The 20,392-nt window shown below is 44.2% G+C and overlaps 1 protein-coding gene and 1 long non-coding RNA gene across 5 annotated transcripts in view; both read right to left on the bottom strand.

The window, feature by feature from the left end:
• Nucleotides 1-20,392, bottom strand: part of FNDC1 (fibronectin type III domain containing 1) — a 113,674-nt gene that overhangs the window by 21,403 nt on the left and 71,879 nt on the right. For all 4 annotated transcript variants that reach the window (XM_067701628.1, XM_067701629.1, XM_067701627.1 and 1 more), the window contains 6 exons: nucleotides 18,311-18,499; nucleotides 14,251-16,851; nucleotides 12,344-12,444; nucleotides 10,306-10,417; nucleotides 8,802-9,188; nucleotides 1,248-1,316 (listed from right to left, as the gene is read on the bottom strand). In XM_067701628.1, coding sequence (XP_067557729.1) covers nucleotides 1,248-1,316; nucleotides 8,802-9,188; nucleotides 10,306-10,417; nucleotides 12,344-12,444; nucleotides 14,251-16,851; nucleotides 18,311-18,499 — 3,459 coding nt within the window. The remainder of the gene's footprint in view (nucleotides 1-1,247; nucleotides 1,317-8,801; nucleotides 9,189-10,305; nucleotides 10,418-12,343; nucleotides 12,445-14,250; nucleotides 16,852-18,310; nucleotides 18,500-20,392) is intronic.
• Nucleotides 3,622-8,795, bottom strand: LOC137204384 (uncharacterized). Its single transcript, XR_010933590.1, has 2 exons — nucleotides 7,762-8,795; nucleotides 3,622-4,287 (listed from the first exon to the last, which is right to left on the bottom strand). It is a non-coding gene; the product is annotated as an uncharacterized lncRNA (long non-coding RNA).

The raw sequence follows: 20,392 nt of genomic DNA on the forward strand, positions 1-20,392 counted from the left end.
AGTCCTCCCGGAAAAGCAGCTCCTGGTGAAAGAAAGGAAGGAAAAAAGAAACACGATGACCAGAAAAATGAGATTTTTAGAATCAAAGCTGGACAGAAACTTAGAATTCACCCCGTTTTGCAGGCTCCTGTTACTGGTCCAAGACCATTCTCTGCCTAAATAATTTTCCCTTTTAAAGCCATAAAAAATTCACATGAGAAAAGAAACTTGATTTTTTAAAAAATTTATCTTCTGTGTATGGGCTTTTCTCTGGGGAGGGGTGTAGGATTAATCCTATTCAGAGAACTAATCCGTTAACAAAAAAGAAAACTCTGCTCCCTTTCAACAGCTCCAAACCATAAGAAAGGTGCTATTTTCAAAGATGCTAAGAAAGCTTCCTTTGCTTTCTCACATCTGCTGTTTTTCTTTTAAGTCCATTTTTTTTTTTTTTTTTTGAAAACTGGGGGATTAAACCACTACATGGAACAATCGTGATGGCATCAAAGGTGACATTATTCCCACATTCGTGATTTAAGAGCCTTGGAACTACAGACAGCAGCAGGCAGGCAGAGCACAAAAATGGGGACAGACATCCCGAGTGTCAAAGGCCAGCACTGGGGTGGGGACAAGATTTCCACGTGAATTCCTTCAATTTCGGAGGCAACTTACAAAACACACAGAACCATCGCAGGGTCGTAAGTACAATGACAGGATTAGTTACCATTGATGGAGTGAGTGTTCCAGGTGCCATGCAAGGTGTGTGTATTCTTTATCTTAGAAACTTACCTTGACATGAAAACATGCTATGATAAAAAAAAAAAAAGAATCAGCACATCTAGAGCACTGCATTTTTTTATGTAATTAGAAAAGGAGAGGAAGGAAAGAATGAGAATGGGAAGAGTCAAGGCTGGAGGCCGAGACCTGGTTAAACCAAGTCATTTTACTAACGGTGTGGATGGGGGACAGGAAGGCTCAGAATGAAGCAGCTCCAGGATCTCTAGAGGAGGGAGGGGCTGAGAGGGAGGGAAAGGGGGGCTCAGGGAACTGGTCTGCAAGCTGCATCTGTGTATCAAGAACACTGTTTTCCTTTAGGTTAACCTGTATTGGGGGGTAGCTTGGAGGGGGACGGTATAACCACCCTTCCCTAAGCATTGCCACCCACCCCTGAGTTCCGAAGGAAACGGAAATTGAAGTCATCCACTTAGTCATTAAAATAAGATTCTCTCATCAGAAAAGTATGCAAATAATGTGTTTAAAAACATTAGTACCTTCATCATAGATCACGTACGCCTCTTCCGTGGGCACTGCCGTGTCGGTCTCCAATCCTGAGAACTCATCTAGTGAAGGAGGAGAGGGGAACGGTCAGCAAACGTCCCAGGGTTTCTTCTCAGCATCACGCCGAGGGCACAGTGATCCAGCCCCATGATGGTTCCAGGGGAGTAAGCGCCCCCTGCCAGGGGCTCCTCAGCTTCCTCAGAAGGAAGGGAGCTGGAACCCAGATTTTCTCTCCTTTGTACTCAGAAAAGGGCCCTGGGGCGCCCTCAAGGATCGAAACAAAGATGCCTCCCCAGCATCCCCGACCAGCTCAAGGGGCTGTTCCTGACCTTCCTCCCACCTCTGCGGCGCCCAGGCTCCCCCTGGCCCGGGATGTTGCAGGCCTGAGAACAGGCATTCTGGGAGAGCAGAGAGTGGCAGCTGGTACCCAGGATGGGGACAAAACTCCTTCTTCCGGGAGCTCCTTTGTTCATGGCACCCTCATTCTCTCCAACCCTTGGATCCTGCCACTCACATGTTCCAGAAGCAGGGTGACCTCCTGCCTCTCCTCTTTCCCAATCTGGCTTCATTGCCCCTCTAAGCTCCCACCCTCTCTCACCGACTCAGAGATAAATCTGTACTGATTAGACTTCTTAACTTGCATATGAAGTTTGGAAATAATATTCCAATGATTACAAACTTGTTTACAAACGGGTAGGGCTCTATTTACAAAACCATGAGATCTATTATGACTACAAAATTATCCTCTAAATGCAATTAATAGACTTTTATATGTGATTTTTTGATGTCTTCCAGAAAGCCCTAATTATAAGAACCATTGTTAAAATGACTATTATTAATGACTGAACTGATATCACGAGCATGGATGACAACTTGGTTAAGAAAGGTGAGTGAAAGCAAAAACCACATTTTTTGCGTCCACCATCTGGGTCCTTTCAGCAGAAGCTTTTTTGAGAAGGTGGGAGGAGATCAATATATTACTTCTCGACCTGTGGGAGGAAAACGCAGCTGCAAAAAGGAGACCGTTTCTTTGTAGCCGGTAAGATCTTGAGGCACCTTAAAAATTCAGAGGAATTCCTTTCTTCCTTTTGACCTGAAGCCACAGCAATTATACGGAACTCTCAATTCAAGGCACACTTAAAAGGCAGAGGGGGTGTGAGGGGACAGCAAGCAGGAACTAGGATTTATCACTTGCCTTCTGGGCATCAGGCACTGTCACATATATATTGTTCGAGTTAATCCTCACATAAGATAAATGGGGTTCATTATACCCACTTCTCAGCCAAAGACACAAAGGATTTATACCATGCCTGGAGTCACACAGCTGGTAAAGGATAAAGCGCTGAAACAGACTTGGACTTGAAGGCCTTGGCTCCAAAGACTATGTTCTTCATACTTCATCATTGCTGCCCCTGTTTAAAAGTTGGACTAACCGATCTTTTGCTTGTAAACCTTAAGGCACTTTATTAGAATCGTCATTCCGCAGCATAATGAAAGGGGAATTGAACTAGAAAGTATACCGACGCCCTTCACTCAAAATATCACAGGCACCAAGTTTGAATGGTTTTCTTGCTAGGAAATCACTGATCATTCCTGAGAGATACACCAGTGTAATCATTCTACTAGCCTTGTCTGAGCCTACTTTGAATAACTTCAGGAGTGCGATGCTGCCGAAACAAACTCCACCAGCCGAGGACAGTGGCAACCTTGCCTTGCTTGTCTGGCCCCTCTGCGATGAAAAGCCCCGCATACACCTGAGGCCCGTGACACGCCCCCCACCTGCCTCACCATGGAGGTGGTGACGCTGGGGATGTTCTGACAGGGCCAACGAAAGTCAACAAAGAGAAGTTGTAAATGATCTGCCTTTCAGGATGGGCATTTCGAGAAAAACGATTAGACGCGATGTTTTTTTAGGTCATTCCAATGTCCATATGTCTGGATCCAAGAGGAATGACTTCTGGGCTGGTTTCAATTAGACAGTTTTCAGGTTGACACCACCTAACGTTTGGAGTTACCTGGCTGTTGTGTCCCAGAAACCATCTTCCTCCCTGTGTCCATTGAACTTTCAAGAATGTAGTCTTGTTTCACCTCATTATCAGCTCAGGTTCATTTCCTTTCATTATTATTCTTGCTCAGGTCAAAATGAATAAACTGTACAATGTTTGCCTCCCGGAGTGAACGAGAAAAGGGGAAGCTATAGGGTTTCTTTATGGACTCCTGATACTAAATACAATTCCTTGAGGAGCTGAAACGCTCTGGTCCAGCACCAGGCCACAGACACGATGCCTTTCACCTGCGAACTTGGATCACTTCTTGAGATGAGTGACCGTTAAGTCTTCTGGCAAAAGTAAACATCCTACTGAGTGATTTAGTGCTCCTTTTTTTGTTTTAAGACCAAATGAAGTCAGGCATAATTTTTCTAAAAGAGCACCATCTTGATTCCAAGTAAAAGAAACTTGCAGATGTAATGAAATAGTTTTACAATTTTGGGGGAAAAGCTGACCCTCAGAATTTGCCCCACCTGAATGCCATTTTGAAGCATTTGGAGCTACATAAAACTGGATGTTTTATAAGCCAACCCAGAATCAATGTCAAAAGCTTCCACCTCTTCATATAAAAGTAGCTACCAGCCACCAACCATGTGGTACTCAAGGTTATTTTTTTGAGTAGTTTATCCAAAGTCATGAAAAAAATGAGCGTAAAATGTTCGGGTCTTAGCTCCAGAGATATTTTTTTTAAACTATAAAAAAGATTCTCATTAGAAGTTTAGAGAGAAGGTAAATTCCAGCCGTTTGAAACCCAAGGATATTTGCAAATTATTTGGTTGGTCCAGCTCAAGTGAATTTTCAATTATTCTGTTTGTATTTTCTGTCTCGAGAGTGAGCTGTGGCAGGAGGGAACTGTTTTCCACGATGACTGATGGTCTTCTAAAACATGCACCAAGGTCATGTTACAAATTGTTGAAGACGTTCAGCTGGCTCGTAACATTTCCAGACACACACGATACCATCCGATCTGCTGTCGAATTGGAACCTGAAAAACAAGGATCGCTGGTAAAAGACTTCTCAGTAGAAAACAGAGAATGCCTATGGCTTGGGGTATGGTGTAGATATCCAAAGATGCATAATTAGGTACCATGAGGAATCTGAGGTGAAGCAGAGGACGCTATCTCTACTGCAAGGAGTTTATTATTTAATAGAGAAGTCATAGCAAGCAAAAAAGTGTGTGCGTGTGTGTAAGAGAGAGAAAGAACACCAATACGCTGGAAACAAGCATATAATATGCATCTATGCTTACAGGAATATGCAAACAATATGGCCTCTATAACAAATGCTTAAATTACTGGAATGATTTAATGACACAAGGTTATTCCCAAAACACTATTTTAAAGCAGTGTTTTCAAGGGAAAGAGGGGCAGGATTTAACCAGGGGAGCCGAGACTAAGAGACGTGAAAAGATGATTTTAAAATTGGAGGGCTAGACACAAAATGTTAGGACTTTGCCAATGGAAGATGATGACAAATGGTCGGCTATATGGGGGTTGAAGAGGGGACTCTTGGAAGGGGAGGTGTTCTCTCAGGGGTCACAACACAGGTTCTAAATCATCATCCCTACAACAGCAATTTCAGGTTACTAGGTTGCAAAGTGCCATGGCCAAAATTTGCTTGGTAAATAAACATTGGTTGTATGCACATGGAGCCCCAGCACTTGTGGGTGTACATTATAAACCGAACTACAGTCGTCCCTAGATGTACACTGGGACTTGGTCCAGGAGCCCCTGTGAATACCAAAATCTGTGGATGCTCGAGTCCTTTTTATAAAATAGAGTAGTACAAGGAATCCAAGTTTGGTTGAATCCGTGGACGTGAAACCCGCAGTACAGAGGGCCCACTGTACACCGAACACAACAAAAAAAGTACTGGAGAGAAAACACGAACACGAGAGCAGAGCAAGAGGAGGGAGACACAGTACAGGTGGTACTGGGAGTGAAGTGTGAGGGGGAGAGTTGGGACTGTCGCTCCGCTGACATCAGCATCTGTCCTGAGTCTCACTGTCCCATTTACAGGATGTGTTTCTGCAGGTCAAGGACACTGGAACGTGTTCAACTAAAACATGGCAAACTCTACTGTACTTTATAGATAATACAGAGGGTTTTCGTGAACAATTTTGACTGTGATTTTCTAATTACAAGCCGTCTTTAGAAGCCAATTCCCCCTTAAGGTGCTCCCTTCCACCTCTACCCCTCTCCAGGATTAGCCCTGACAGTTGCATTCCAGTGGTGGAGGAAGTGGGGACCGTGCTTTCTATTTCTGAGGCAAGCGCAGGGCTTGGATGAGTCACGTTCAAGGAGTGTGTGTCGAGCTGCACATCTGGGTAGGAGGCACACGGAGGCTGGTGTAAGGAAGCCCAGTAAGGAGGAATCATTTGAGTGTTGGGCCAATAGGGTCAGCCTAGCAATGGAGGTATGAAGTCTAAGAAACATGACGGAGGAAGAATCGGCGGGAAATGATGAGACCTGACAACAGAGATGAGAGAACCAAAGGAGACATGAGACACCAAAGCCTCAGGCCTGCAGAAACGGATCTTTATCCCATCTTGCTCTGCCGTAAACAACTTGCTTTCCTAATGAGAGGGAGCTGTTTCTATCTACTGTAATTTCAGGTAGATTGTGCATTAGATTGTGAGGTTTCAGAGGCACAGCTACGTCACCGACTTTTCTATGTTTCCCACAGAATCCAACCCATGTGGAGTAGATGATTAATGATCATTTGCTGACATTATTTTCCAAAATTATGAATGAAGCCAGAAAAACAAAAACAAGAGCTACTCCATCCTCTTCAAATTACCACACGGGCTTTCTCATAATGAAATCACTGTACAATGATAAAGAAACATTTATCAAATGAATTCCCTAAATCAGGGTTTATCTAGACACAAGACTTAATCATGCTCACTTTCAATTTCAGAACCTATACACAGAAAGTATAAAAAATAGCTATGTCAACATCATTAGTTATTAGGGAACTACAAATCTAAACCACAATGAGGTACCACTTCACACCCGCTGTGAATGAAAAAGACAGATAATAACAGGTGTTGGTGAAGATGGAGAGAAACTGGACACCTCATACATTACTGGTGGGAATAAAAATGGTGCAGCTGCGATGGAAAACAGTTTGGTCGTTCCTCAAAAAGCTAAACAGAGAGTTACCATTCGACACAGCAACTCTACACAAGAGAATTAAAACCAGGAATTCAAAACAAAAAACAAACCTGTACGTGAATGTTCATAGCGACACCAGTCATAATAGACAAAAGGTGTTAAAAACCCAAATGTCCATCAACTGATAAATGGACAAAATGTGGTCTCTCCACACAATGGAATATTAATCAGCAGTAAAAGGAATGAGGTACAGACATATTCTACAATGTGGAGGAAACTTGAAAACAAATTATGCTAATTGAAAGAAGCCAGACACAAAAGGACACATTTCACATGATTCCATTTACATGAAATGTCCAGAACAGGCAACTATAGAGGCAGAAAGTAGATGAGTGGTTTCCCGGAGTTGGGAGGAGCAGAGAATGGGGAGTGACTACTAATGAGTCTAGGGTTTGTTTTGGAGGGTGATGAAGATGTTCTGGAATTTGATAGTGGTGCTTGTTGCACAGCTCTATGAATCTGCTAAAAACTGTACACTTTAAAAGGGAGAACTTGATGGTATGTGATTTCTGTCTCAAGAAAGCTATTATTAAAGATGTTTTTTAATAAAAACAACTATGATTGGAAATGATACTAGGAAGAAAATGTTTAATGAAGTTGTTAGTGGAGCAGCAGAAATAAACAAGGAAGGTAAGCCATACAGAAGTATTTTTAAAATCATAAATTATAGTACATTATGATATTGTTTGAGGATGATAGGTTGCTCTCCCCAAATTTAATTGCTTTTCCAAGACTTTGTACTTATTTTCGAAATGCTGTCTAGAGGTAAATTGTTACTTTTTTTTTTTTTTTTACTACCATTGCATTTCTTTTTTCTTTTTATTTTTATTGGAGTCTAGTTGCTTTTAGAGATAAATTATTATTAACACTTGGACACTAATTTGGCTTGGGCTAGGCTATCAGACGAATGGACAGGAGTGAAGTAAAAAATACACATCTCTAGCATGATCTGCAAAGAAAAGAAGAAACAAAAATACCAAGAAAAATATGGACCTTCATGCCAACTAAAAAGCCCCGAAATACAACGGAAATGCGAAGAACATGCAATAAAGCCTACATCAGAGGAGACAAAAGAAAATGTAAAATATTAATAATAACAGTAGTAGTAATTAGAACCAAATCCAAAATAGTCACTCTTCTGTTTACAACCAATTATTAAACAAATATCTGTTCTAATTATACTTCAGTTAAAAAAATGAAACACATCAACGTACGCAGAAGTAAGGAAGATACATAATATTTTCATACCGGAAACTCAAAGGTAAATTCCAATTTGTACTCACTGGGTTAGCTGGTAGTGTGAGAATTTTCTTCCCAATCGTCCTCTTCTTCAGTGTGTTCCTTGTTCTTTGGTGTGAATTTTTCAGATATGTCAAATGTTCCTGTTTCTTCAGAACTTGTCCATGGAAAGACTAACTTCAAACAGAATTCCCAGTTTGGAGACAGCATTCATGTTCAAACTGATTGGGTTTATCAGGTCAATGATGCTATATAAGAGTTCGGGGCATGAGTGTGATTTCCTGAAATGAAGGGTCTTCACTCTGCGTTAGCTTAAAAAGACAGAAGCTTTACAGCCTGCGTTGCAAGTCATTTGAACCCGAGGGAAGGGGGTGAATTTGTCTTCTCGAGCCTGAGGCAAATACAGGATGACACAGCAGGGGCGCAGGACAGCCCTGGCTGGGTGTCCCAGAGCAGGGAAAGAGCTCAGTCTTAGCCAGTGGACGGCCCCTGCTGCCATGCAAGGATAAGCGTTTTCCAAAGGGACTGCTGATCAAACATGCTTGGGAAATGCTACTTTACTTGAAAATTCACAATGAGACTATTCAACAGTTAGAGTCCAACAGGAAGAAATTCCTTTAACCTTGTTTACATCACACAGGTAATCACAGAACCTTTTTTAAAAAATTACTATATAATAATAATTATTATTATATTTTAATTATTATTATAACCAGTACTAATCTACTAATATCCAGTGGGACACACTTTGGGAAGCACACTGGTCCAAACTAACAATGTCCCATGTTTCAGCCAGATTTTTGACTTGGGTGGTGACAAAGGTTGCCAGATAAAACAGAGGATGCCCACTTAGATTTGAATTGTAGAGAAGCTTTCATATAAGCACGTCCCACGCAGTATTTTTGTTTGCTGAGTCTGACCATCCTAGTTGTGACACAGCGCGGTCAGTAAATCCCGTGAGCTATAAGTGCCTGCAGCTGCCTCTCCACTGTGCAACCCCACTCACCGCCCCGCTGTCTCTGCGGCCCTAGTCGGCAACGCAGCGCGCCATCACATGAGTTACCGGCACAACGAAGACGGTTACCTTCCTCGGGGTGGCACTCCGGGATCCCATCTGAGCCCACGACGAGGTTGCCATCCTCGTCATGTCGCTCCAGGGTCCCGGGGCGACAGGTGGGGATGCGACCGGCGGGCTCGGGGGCGGTGGTAGTGGTGGTTGACTGCGTAGTGGTTCGGGTGGTCGCTGGGCGCGTGGTGCTGGTCGTGGTGGGCTGAGGGGGCGTGGTGGTCGGGGGTCGCGTGCTGGCGGTGGAGGAACTGGTGGTTGTCTTGACGACCCCCAAGCCCACCAGGGGCTTCCCTCCGAGGCTCAAAATGGGCTTATCCTGGGGACTGGCCAAGGGTTGGCCATATCGCCCCTGCCCGAAGAGGGGGAGGCCATCAGGGCTCACCACGGGGGTCCCTCCCAGATCTGAAACAAAAATCAAACAAAATCTGTGCAACAAGGTGAAAGGACACAGGGAAAGCAAAAAGCAAGTGGAAAATGTCTTCTCAGAGGCTTCTATTTTCATCAGTAAAAGGCAAAGAAATAATTAAAGGGACATCAGGTGAGGGAGCAGTATCTGCTGCTATCCAGAAATTTCTAGGCTATTTACATTATCCATTACTCTGTACTACCTTATATAAATATATAAATATTTCATTGTTATGCCCCATTACCTGCAATAACTCGAAGTCTCCAGTAAGGAAAGTAATTCTTTCGCCCTCTTCATTCCTACCCCTAAAGAGTTCAGTGTTACTGTGGACAGTAAGGTGGCAAATTTATTCTATAAAGGGCCAGAGAGTAAGTATTTTAAGCTTTATGACGCCACTACTCAACTTTGCCACTACAGGGCAAAAAAGCCACGGACAGTACACCAACAAATGCATGTTTCCATGCTCCACTGAAACTTTGTGTATGGATGGTGAAATGTGAATTTAATATAATATTCACATGTCACAAATGTTATCATTCCAGGATTTTCTGGCAGTCATTTAAAAATGTAAAAACGATTCTGAGCTCCCAGGCTGTATCACAACAGGCAGCAGACAGGGTTCGGCTTTAGAAGCTGCTTTGCTGACTCCTGCTCTCGGCTGCCCAATCCCAAGAATGAAGTCAAGAGCCACCTTTTCTAGAGGGTGGAGAGTCTGTAAGAAGACAGTTGGATCAGGGAAGAAGCTAAGTTCTGCCCCCTTCTGAGGCACCTCCTTTCCACATGGCTCAAGGGCCCCCATTAAAAATGAGTAGGGGGCTTCCCTGGTGGCGCAGTGGTTGGGAGTCCGCCTGCCGATGCAGGGGACACGGGTTCGTGCCCCGGTCCGGGAAGATCCCACGTGCCGCGGAGCAGCGGGGCCCGTGAGTCGTGGTCGCTGAGCCTGTGCGTCCGGAGCCTGTGCTCCGCAACGGGAGAGGCCACAACAGTGAGAGGCCCGCGTACCGCAAAAAATAAAAAAAAATTTTAAAAAATGAGTAGGAGGAGAAAGAGAGAAGTTGTCACTCTACAGCTAAGTCAGGACACTTTTGCTCCTTAAAAAACACTCTCACTTACCCACAATGGTTCGACCATCTCCTCCTAGTTTAACTCGAAGGGGATTTCCTTGTGAATCCTGGAGGTGCCTTCCTTCTCCGTTCAATACTAACCCACGATCAAGATCCACGACCTAAATCCATGACACAGATTAAAAGATATATTGAACATTTCAAAATGTTCACCTTAATCCAACTGCATGAACATATGTGAATAGGAAACATTATTTTTGTCAGCATCATTCATAAGGTTTAATAAGAATAAAGTACGAAACAGTCACATTTCATATTATAATTGCTTATCTATATAATATGTAAATTGTTTTAAGTTTCTCAAATATTCAAAAGATGTTCAAAATACTTTTACCATTTAATATGCTGTAGTATGTAAAAAGTAGGAAACAACCTAAGTGTTCATCAACAGAGGAAAGAGATTAAATAAATTATGGCCCATCCATCCAGTGAAATACTATGCAGCCCATGAAAAGGATTCGGAAATTCTATATTTATTGACATATCCTGATGCAGACTTAGATTATAGGACCGATTATGTTGCAAAACTAAAATATATTCATTTGTGTAAATAAACTTAAAAGTGCAGAGAGAAAATTCTGGACAGATTATATCCCAAACTGTTAACAGGGGTTATTTCTAAGAAGTGGTTTGGGATGCGTATTATCTTTTTCATATATTTCTGAATTGTTTTAACTTCTTGCCATGAACATGACATGTTTCTATTTAGCTGTGAGTGTTAAAAGTCAAAGTTGCTATAACAAAACCAATTTAATTTGTAATTAAATTGCCTAATACAGTATGCATGCAAAATGTTCATATTCTAAGGAATTATAAAACTTGAACAAAAGGTATTATTACCTCTGTTAAGAAACAACTCATGCTCTACACTGTTGGTTCTCCAAGTGTGGTCCTGGACCAGCTGCCCCAGCCTCACCTGGGAACTTGTCGGATATGAGAATTACCTGGCCCTACCCAGACCGCACTGACAAGCCCCCCAGGGATTCCGATGCTCACCAATGTTTGAAAACCATGACTCTGCACAATCAGGCCATTGGAGGAGCCCCTGCAAGCAGGCCACTTTGTTGGGTGCTGTCTCAGTAATTAAAATAAAACTTATTTATATAAACCCTCCTTTTGAAATCTACTCCACACCGTTTCAATTCAAAATTGTTTACAATGATGCTTCGCTTTAATTTGCATTCTTCCTTCCATAAATTTCTGTTCCTTTGAGAAATGATAAAATGGATCTTTAGGTCACCTGTGACTGAAAATTCTTCGAAGTTCTTCAGTACGTTTTCCTAAACCTTATTGTTTTAAATGGGAAGTTTTGACTGGGAATTCTACTATAAATAATTTTTTGACTCTCTGAAAAAATATTTTAAAACTCTGAACATTGTAAGGTGTTCTGCCTGTCACCCCCAACCCACCAAAAACTCCTAAACATTTATCTTAACCCCAGGAAGTTAAAGTCATTTAGCTTAAACATAATAAAGCACTAATACTTATTTTTTATTTTGGCCAAATTGTTGGAAGATTCAAAAGGTGATCTGATTAAAAACTGCCTATTTGATTCCGGGATTTTGGGTTTGTTCAATTGTTTTTACCCTGCTTCCTTTTACAAAGGATTTGAGACAATTTACAGAAAATATGTATACTCTTTAATCGAACAATAACAAGAAATAAAATAAAGCTATCAGGCAGGAGTGGGAAAACAGAAGTTCATTTGAGAGGCTGGGCCTCAGGTTTTCTGTAACTGTTTGGCCCAAACATTTGTGTGACCTTCCTAACCTATCAAGGCAAATGGGAACAAAGGCCCATGTCTGACCTAATTAGTTATGAGAAGAAAGCAAACTCGTTACTCAGGAGAATCAGGGATTTTTCTGAGCACTGGAAGAAACAATATAGTATAAGTATATCGACACACAAGTGGTTAAAACTAGAGAAGAAAAAAAAAGACCGCTTCGTTTTTTATTATACAATGCCCACCATTTTTCTCTTCCCAACAGCATGAAAATAACCAGTATGTGTAAAGAAGTTTACCCTACCCACTTTGTTCCTTGAGGACCATTGATAATTCTTTGTCCACTTGGTTTTCCATTACTACCAGGAAGTACTCTCCCTTCTGCATTTGGTCTTCCATTATAACCTACACAGTACAAAAAAAAAAAAAAAAAAAAAAAACCAAAAAAACAACAAAAAACAAACCAAAACAGAAACAAACAAAAAAATCCAACAACAGAACCTGGTAAATTCAACATTCCTGGAAAGTTGGCTTCATACCAAACTATATCTAGCAACACATCTTTTCAAACAGGAACACTAAACAGAGTTTTAAACCAATAGCTCAGATATATTAGACAATGATAGTCTTAAATTGTGACTTGTACATGACACACATGAATGCCTATGAAAAAGTATGGTAAAGTCACAGTTTTCTGACATTACTGGGGGAATAAGTGTGTTCAGCATAAGTAAATTTTCCAGATAAGGCTTAAGACCTTAAAGCTAGTAGCTGTAGCTTTATTTTAGCCAGTTGGAAGGTAGAGGGAAGGAGAGTCGGAACGATGGGGAAAATTCTCTCTAAAGTGTACGAGATGCTGTCCTGCTCTCCTCCACAGAGTATACTTCACACGCTCACTATTTCTAGCTGACTTGGATCCCGCTCATCAATTGCAGAGCATAAACCCAGAGCTGACTCAAAGCTTGACTTCAGTGGGGCTGCTTGGGTAGTATTTGTTCAGAGAGGAAGTGGCAGGCCCAGCTGGCTGGCCTTAGTTGCTGTCTGCCTGCTCCTGGCACCTGCCCTCTCTCTTCACCTCACACCCTTTCTGATCAGCTGCAGTTTGGTTGAGGCCTCCACTGGGAGCATTCTGCTCCAGCCTGGCCCACCAGATAAAGTGCTTGGGCTTCCTGACAGCTATCTGCAGGTCAGAGACATTTCTCTCGCTCAAACAGTTAACGAAAAATTAAAATTTATTGAGTTTTTTCTATGTACAAGGGAATGTGGGTTTTACCTCTATTGTCAGGGTCTTAGGTTTGTGTAAAAGAGTCCGTTTTAATGGAAAACTGAACTCCACGTGGGGTACTGTTCTATGTCTTTAAGCTGGGCTAAATTAACAACATATTGCACAGATTAACAAATATTAATACATTCATTCAGAAGTGTTCTAGTAAGCCCTGATTCCATGCAAGGAGAGGGTAAGGCACCAGTTAACTGAATGCAGATTTCGGGTAAATACCTTAGATCCTGCCCTGGGGTCCATGTAGACTCCAGTTCACAGCTGCCTACATTCTGTCCTCAACCTAAGTCACACATCGGCCTGCTACTCCGCTGTGTGACATTCATCTTCAACATGCCTTTTCTGGAGGTTTGAAGCAACATTCACTGATTGCAATGTCTGAGCAATCCTCACCCAAGACATTTGAGTTTGTCCCGGGGTATTTTCAGCTGAGGGTTTTATATGCAGAACAACAAGCACACGATCCAGCCCACACAGGGAGTACTCCTTCCTGTGGACTCCTTAATATGCCCTGGCACAGGGACAGGTAAAAATAACGTAAAACACAGGAACCTGAGTTTGGCATCATGGCTACGACATGTTGTCAGATCTAGAGCATATGTTAAGGAACTCAAAGAAGCAGTATGGGATAGCGGAATGGCCGAGAGCTGCGGAGTTAGTGTTTGGGAATGGAATTGCAGCTCAGCCACTTCACAGCTGTCTGGCCTCCAGCAAACCACTCAGACCCCTAAGCACTGGTTTCCTCATCTGAAGACCAGGAGAAGCAATGCAAACCCAGGTGATGGTTATGAGTATGCGCTCATGTTACATCTGCAAAGCTCCTAACACAATGCTTGGACAGAGCAGATGCTCGATAAAATAAAAGGCTCTCAGGAATTTCTACGAACACTGCTGAGAGCCGTAAAGAAAACGTTAAGTTAAAAACAAATTACCTTGTCTGGAAGGGGGTCTCACAGGCGGACGTGAGAAAGGGTTCCGGAATCTTGAGTTCATCATGCGCTGGCGCAAGGAGAGCATAGGGGTGGTGGACGAGTAGATGGCAGGGGCGCGCGTGGTGAACCGCGGCGGGGAGGGGGGGGCCTCCGTGGGACTTGGGGTGGCAGGGCTGCGAGGGGCGTGTCTGGGCGGGAGGTGCGTGGCTCTCGGGGAGCTGCCCGGAGGTGGAGGAAGAGGACGCTTCACTGGGGTGGCGTTCTTGTCCTGCGGGGAGCTCACTCTGGGAGGCGCAAGCACGATAGCAGGCTCTGTCTCCCCCTTAGCGATGTTCCCATCCACGTGCTTGCCGCCCCTGGGGATGAAGGAGGAGGGCCACTTTGGAACAGAGGAAGACAGTGAGTCCTTGTCCTTTCCTCCGTTAAAAAACATCATGTCTTCATCTTCCTCCTCGGCCGAGACCGACTGCTGCGATTTTGACGGCAGGGGCTCCCTTTTGGATGGCGTGGCCTGGGACGCACCGTCCTTCTTCCCCACCGCCTGGGGCCCTGCTCTGCCGGGGACCCTGGGGCGGGCTTGGGGGTGGAGGCTGCCGGGCCTGCCTAAGGGTCTGCGGAGATGACTGGCGCCGGCGCTTCTTGCCTGAGCCTCCACCTGGCGGTGCTTGGGAAGGGACGGGGTGGCGACCTTGGCAGCCGCCGAGTATGCGGGCGCCCGGATGCCCCTGGTCTCCGCTTCTGCGCTGTCGTCGGAATCCTCGCTCTGATTCTGGGGAGACGTGGGAAGCCCCCCCTGGGAGCTCGCCGTGAGGGACTGCCTGCCTCTGGACGAGTAAGGGTCTGAGAAGGAGGCGCTTTCCTGCGACGTGGAGTGGGGACGCCCGGCCTGGGGATTGGAAGGCGGACGCCCTTCTTCCTTGCTCTGCGGGCCGCGGGGCTGCTGCTGGGACGCGGAGACGGCCGATGAAGGCTGCTTTTCCGGAGCGGCGGACCCGGCACCCATCCTTCGGGGCACGCGGGTCCCGCGGTGGTGCTGCGAGCGAGGCGCAGGAGACAGCTGCGTTTGGGAAGAGCCGCCCTCCACGCCCGCGTCGGTGCTCTGTTGAACATCCTGCGCCTTAGAGGGCGGAGATTTGGCCTGAGGATGCGCCCCTGCCCAGGTCCCCGCGGATTTGGGGTTCTCTTCGAGGGGCTCCTTCCGCTGCGGGCTCGCCGCTCTCTGAGGGCCTCTTCTCAGGTGGTCCGCGCCCCGGGAGACAGGCTGCCCGGAGGAGGAAGACGCGTGGTCATTCGCCACGGTGGCCGGGAGCGGCTGTTCGTCCCCTGCCTCTTCTTCGCTGTCTTCATGGCCGCCCAAGCCTCGCCTGTGGTCAGAAGCTGGGTGAGAATTCACCCTCGAGTGAACCCGGGGGCCCACGGTGGACGGCGGGGAGCTGGAGGGCCGTAACCGGGGTCCTCGGCCGCCGCCAAGCCTGTGTGGATATCTGCCGGGGGCAGCGAAGGGCCTGTTCCTGAGCGCACTGAAATGTCCAGAGACAGGCGCCCGGGACCGAAATGTCGGGGCCGTGGCTTCAGCCTGCTTCCCTTTCTCTTCAGCATCATTGTCACCGCCGCCGCCCGAGTCATCTGCGCCTTCAGAGGCCTGTGTCCTTGAGGAGAGACGAGAGGAGGCCGAGGAGGGCTGGGTAGCCCGTAACGGCGCGGTGGACTTGGCGGCTGGGGCCTCGTGACCATCCTTCCAGCCCCTGGAGAGCGGGGGCCCGAGCTGTGGTTGGGTGGGCAGCAGCCGAGATGTCCCCCCGTGGGATGGAGACAGTCTTGCGGGTGGGGCCGAAGCCCTGGAATTTTCCTCCCCATCCTCAGAGTGGGGCGCCCTCCGAGAGGGCAAGGCTGGTTTCGTGCCGTGGTTCGCGGAGCCTCCGTCGCGCAGGGCGCCCCAGGCTGGGTGCCGGCCGGGCGCCAGGGCGGGTCGGGCGTGCGCTGCGCTCCGGGGAGGCGGCTGCGGCGAGCCTGCGGCTGGCCCTTCCTCCTCTTGGTCCACGGAGTCATTGTCATCAGAGCTGGAAGGGCGGTGAGCGGGGCCCTCGGGGGGTGTGGCAGGGACCGAAGAGGCGGAGGGGGGCGCCCCTGGGCGAGGGTGAGAGGCGGGCGACGAGCCACGCTTGTCCGCGCCGTCCTTCCGGGGCAGCCCCGGCGTTCGGGCTCTCCCCGGAGCCCGCCCCGCAGGGAGGACCGGGTGGACAGGTCTACTTGGTGGTCTCTGCTGGGGCTTCTGGTCTTGGGTCTCCGAGGGCGAGGTTGGCGGGTGCCCTCGGGAATCCAGCACTTCCTCCTCGGTGATTTCTGTCGACTGAGGATCCACCCCTTCACTCTTCCGAGGGGGAAGCTGGGGTTTCCTGGGCAGCCCACCATTAGCCAATATTTTGTTCTTCAAGTCAAGAAGCAGGTTCTTGACGTTTCTCCCTTGGGGAGAAACAGGCAAACGAGTGTGTTTTGAGGAAGCTGGAGCTTTGGGCGAAGATGAGGACGGCTCGGGCTTTTCAGGCTCGTGAGGATCTTCCGTGTCTGCTTTCTGCTGAACATCAGACTCACTGGTAGGGGCTGTAATAGATTTTAAACAGTTTGATGTCAAAGAAGAAATATGAAAGATATGAAACGGAAAATGAGTAAGATGGCAGTATGGAGGTGTTTAAAATTAGTCATAATAATCGATGACTTCTCCTCCTTTAGACCTGACACTTGCTTTCCCAGTTACAGCAAATCTCTTTTAAAGTTCTATTTTGCTTTAAGTAATATAGTCCTAGGAAATATGTGTATTGAGTTTCTATAAATTGAATCAGGCTATGTATGCCACGTCTTATTTGAAGCCGGGCTTTTCAGGCTTGTGACGAGTACTTGGAAGTAATTGAAATGAGTACTTGGAAGTAATTCATTGATTTTGTAAGCACAAAATCTTATATAGGACTTTCTTAATATAACTGTCAAGATATTACAAGTGCATTATAGCCATTCTTGACAATGTAGGCAAGAAATACACACAAGCCTGGCACAAAATGTTGAATGATCTATACTGAAAGCTATACGGAGATGTGTCGTGTATAATTTGCAAATGACTGGGGCGAGCTACAAATTTGTAATTTTTGAGGCATTACAGAGTCCCCTATTCCGCATAACATGTCCTTACTTGCTTTTTTCTTGCTTAAAATCCTTTTTATAATGGATACATTTGTAATCCCACAATAAAGCCTAAAATAAAAAGACCCCTGGGGTAGGCAAAACATTGCATTATGTGTACCCTATAATTTACCCTTTATTGAGAGCAGGATGGAATGCGGGAAGGGATGCTGTAAGGGGAGAAGGACTTATATAGCAATGGGGGATCCAGAGAGAGCAAACTTCATCTATTTCAGGTTTTTTTAATAATAGAACTGTGTAATATTGCAGTATACTGTGGATCCTCACAGCATATAATGAAGGAGAAAGCTCCCAATATCTGGTGTAAATGTAAACAAGCAGGAAAGAAAACACAGTCCAGAAACACCCCACTCCAATTTTGGTTTTTGTTAACCTGCTGAGCAGTTTATCTACTGAGCAGATAAACAAGGTAACTGAAATTCTTCTGAGTAAGGCTGCACCCCAGAATAATGGCATACAAACTATAAAAATTTTATGTGCCATTTATTCATTAAAATGAACTAAAAATGTCACATTCTGCCTCTAAAATTTAATGTTCTTTCCCTGTCATCATAAACCCCAAATTACACAATGATATAAGATGAATCACATAATGAATATATTAGTCACATAATTACTACATAATTCATAATTACTATTATAATAGTAATTAATGCTGTTAGCCATCAATAACATTTTAGCGTTTGGGGAGACCAATTTCTAAAGGGACCACAAAAATATTACAGACATCAATATGGTACCTTAACCCCAAAATTCATCCACAGAGCAGTTCTAAACCCAAGAGCATGATTCAAAGTAACACACCACAATTAGCAGTAATGAAGAGAGAGAAAAAGAGAGCCACAAATACACAATGCTTACTTACTTGCTGGCAGAGCGACAATGAAGGCTTTGGAATGAGGCCCCATTCCTCTCCTGTTTGCGGCCCGGATTTTGAAAAGATAGCGTTCCCCAGGCTGCAGACCATCCACTAGGGCAGAAGTAGTCTCTCCAGGATAGGTGAGGGACTTTGCTCCAAATGGTTTGAGAGCCGGGGCGTATGAAAGAATGTATTCTGAAATGATTTGGCAGACGGTTGGAAGGAGGAAACTGAAAACAGTCCTGTGTCCAGTAGACAGACTGTATGGGCAGGATGAATTAGAACGTGCATTACTAAAATTAATTCTCTAGCGATGCACGCCAAGTCAGTAGCTGGAGCATAAAGACACAGTAGAAGGTGAACTGACAATTCAATCAGGCTACCAGACGGGCCTACGGAGTCAGTCAGCTAGCAACCTTCCATTTACAGCAAACTAAATACATGGACCCCAGGAGGCCAGTCTTCATACATTTACCAAAAATATTTACCCTTGTGTTTGGGTTTTTTCTTCATTGTGTTTATTTACTAATTTACTATGACAGACTGTATGCAGAAGACAAGAAACCACAGGGAAAAAAATGACAATTCCTAGGAACTGATTCTGAAGAGCTGCTGACACCTTTAAGAGTTCCATTTTATTAATCTGGGCTATCTGCATTTGTGCATTAAGCCAGATAAATTCCATATTTGGAATATAATTTCACTTTTGTAGGAATTATGAAAGTTCTTAATATATTCAGATAAAGATTTTTCACAGTATTTAAAACTGTGAGGAAAAGTTGCTGAGTCACGGATTTATGTGATGTTTCATGTCTCCATCCTTAATTGGCTATATCTATAAATATATAATGCCCTGGGCCTTTGAAAATCATAGCAAATTCAGTCCAAGGGACTCATATATCTCTATGCTTATATGGAACTGCAACATAAGGAAGCCACATTTTAAAGCATAATTTTCACCCTCAACTAAAAACTGTCATGCCTATTTTCCTGCCAATGAACTCAAGATTTACAAAACTTATCAAATTAATATGAGTAGGAGGTAACCAAGAAAAATAATTTAAATTACAGAATGACCAAGCAGTTATCATACTTCCTAGGGGAGCCTGGATGGTCTTTCCTTTTCCCTAAGCTCTAATCTTTAAAAAGTACATTTGTCTGAAAAACAAAAAAACCCAGCATTCTTTTCTCATTGAAAATGAACAAACTAGTCATTTGTGGTGGTCAAAAGTAAGAATTAAAAGAACCCACTGTCTACAAAATTTTGTAATTCTGATTTTTTTTTTTTTTGTGGATTCAATTCATCTGGAAAAAATTTAACCATGTCGAAGTATATTCTTTTATTATGTTTTCTATTTCTCAGGCATAAAAAAATGCCCCAGGATAATTATGAATTTACAATCCCACCACTACACCTTTAGGTTAGTGAGGTACATGAGTTCTTTCGGACATAAAAACTCAGTAGCTATTTATTACTTCTGGCAATATTTAATTGACTACCAGGGAGCTTCTTTTGCCAAAGAGCTATAAATATAAACTAAGATGTGGGAGAGGGGAAAAAAATAAGTGGCATGGTAGGTAATAAGGTCACCAAAGGAGCAATAACTGATTTATTTTTAATAACTTCATAACTTTTTTTTATAAAAAGGTAGTCAGCTAAAACATGTCTTTATTCAAGTTTCAGAAGTCTTTTCAGCATCACAATAATGATACAGAAGCCAATGTTCAAACTGTCATAAAAAGAACGATTAAAAACGGGGTATCCTAACTATTTTTTCTCTTCATTTGTTTCTGATTTATTCCACTGAAAAAATGAACAAGAATAGTACAATATATTCTTTCAAAACGTGGGAAGTGAGAAAGCATTAAGTTTAGAAAATACTGTCCTACCTCCACCTTCCGTAATTTCTACCGTTCAGTGAAAAGATATCCTTATAGGTCAGAAGAGATAACTTACAGTTGACTATAAAACAGAACCACCCAATTTCTTCAATTAAGAAATTCTCAAAGAAGATCAGTGATAATTTTCTGAATTTTCTTAAGCTTACACAAACTTTCCATATTATAGTTTTCTTCCAAAATCAAGCA

The sequence above is a fragment of the Pseudorca crassidens genome, chromosome 13 (genome assembly GCF_039906515.1).
Source record: "Pseudorca crassidens isolate mPseCra1 chromosome 13, mPseCra1.hap1, whole genome shotgun sequence".
Lineage (NCBI taxonomy): Eukaryota > Metazoa > Chordata > Mammalia > Artiodactyla > Delphinidae > Pseudorca > Pseudorca crassidens.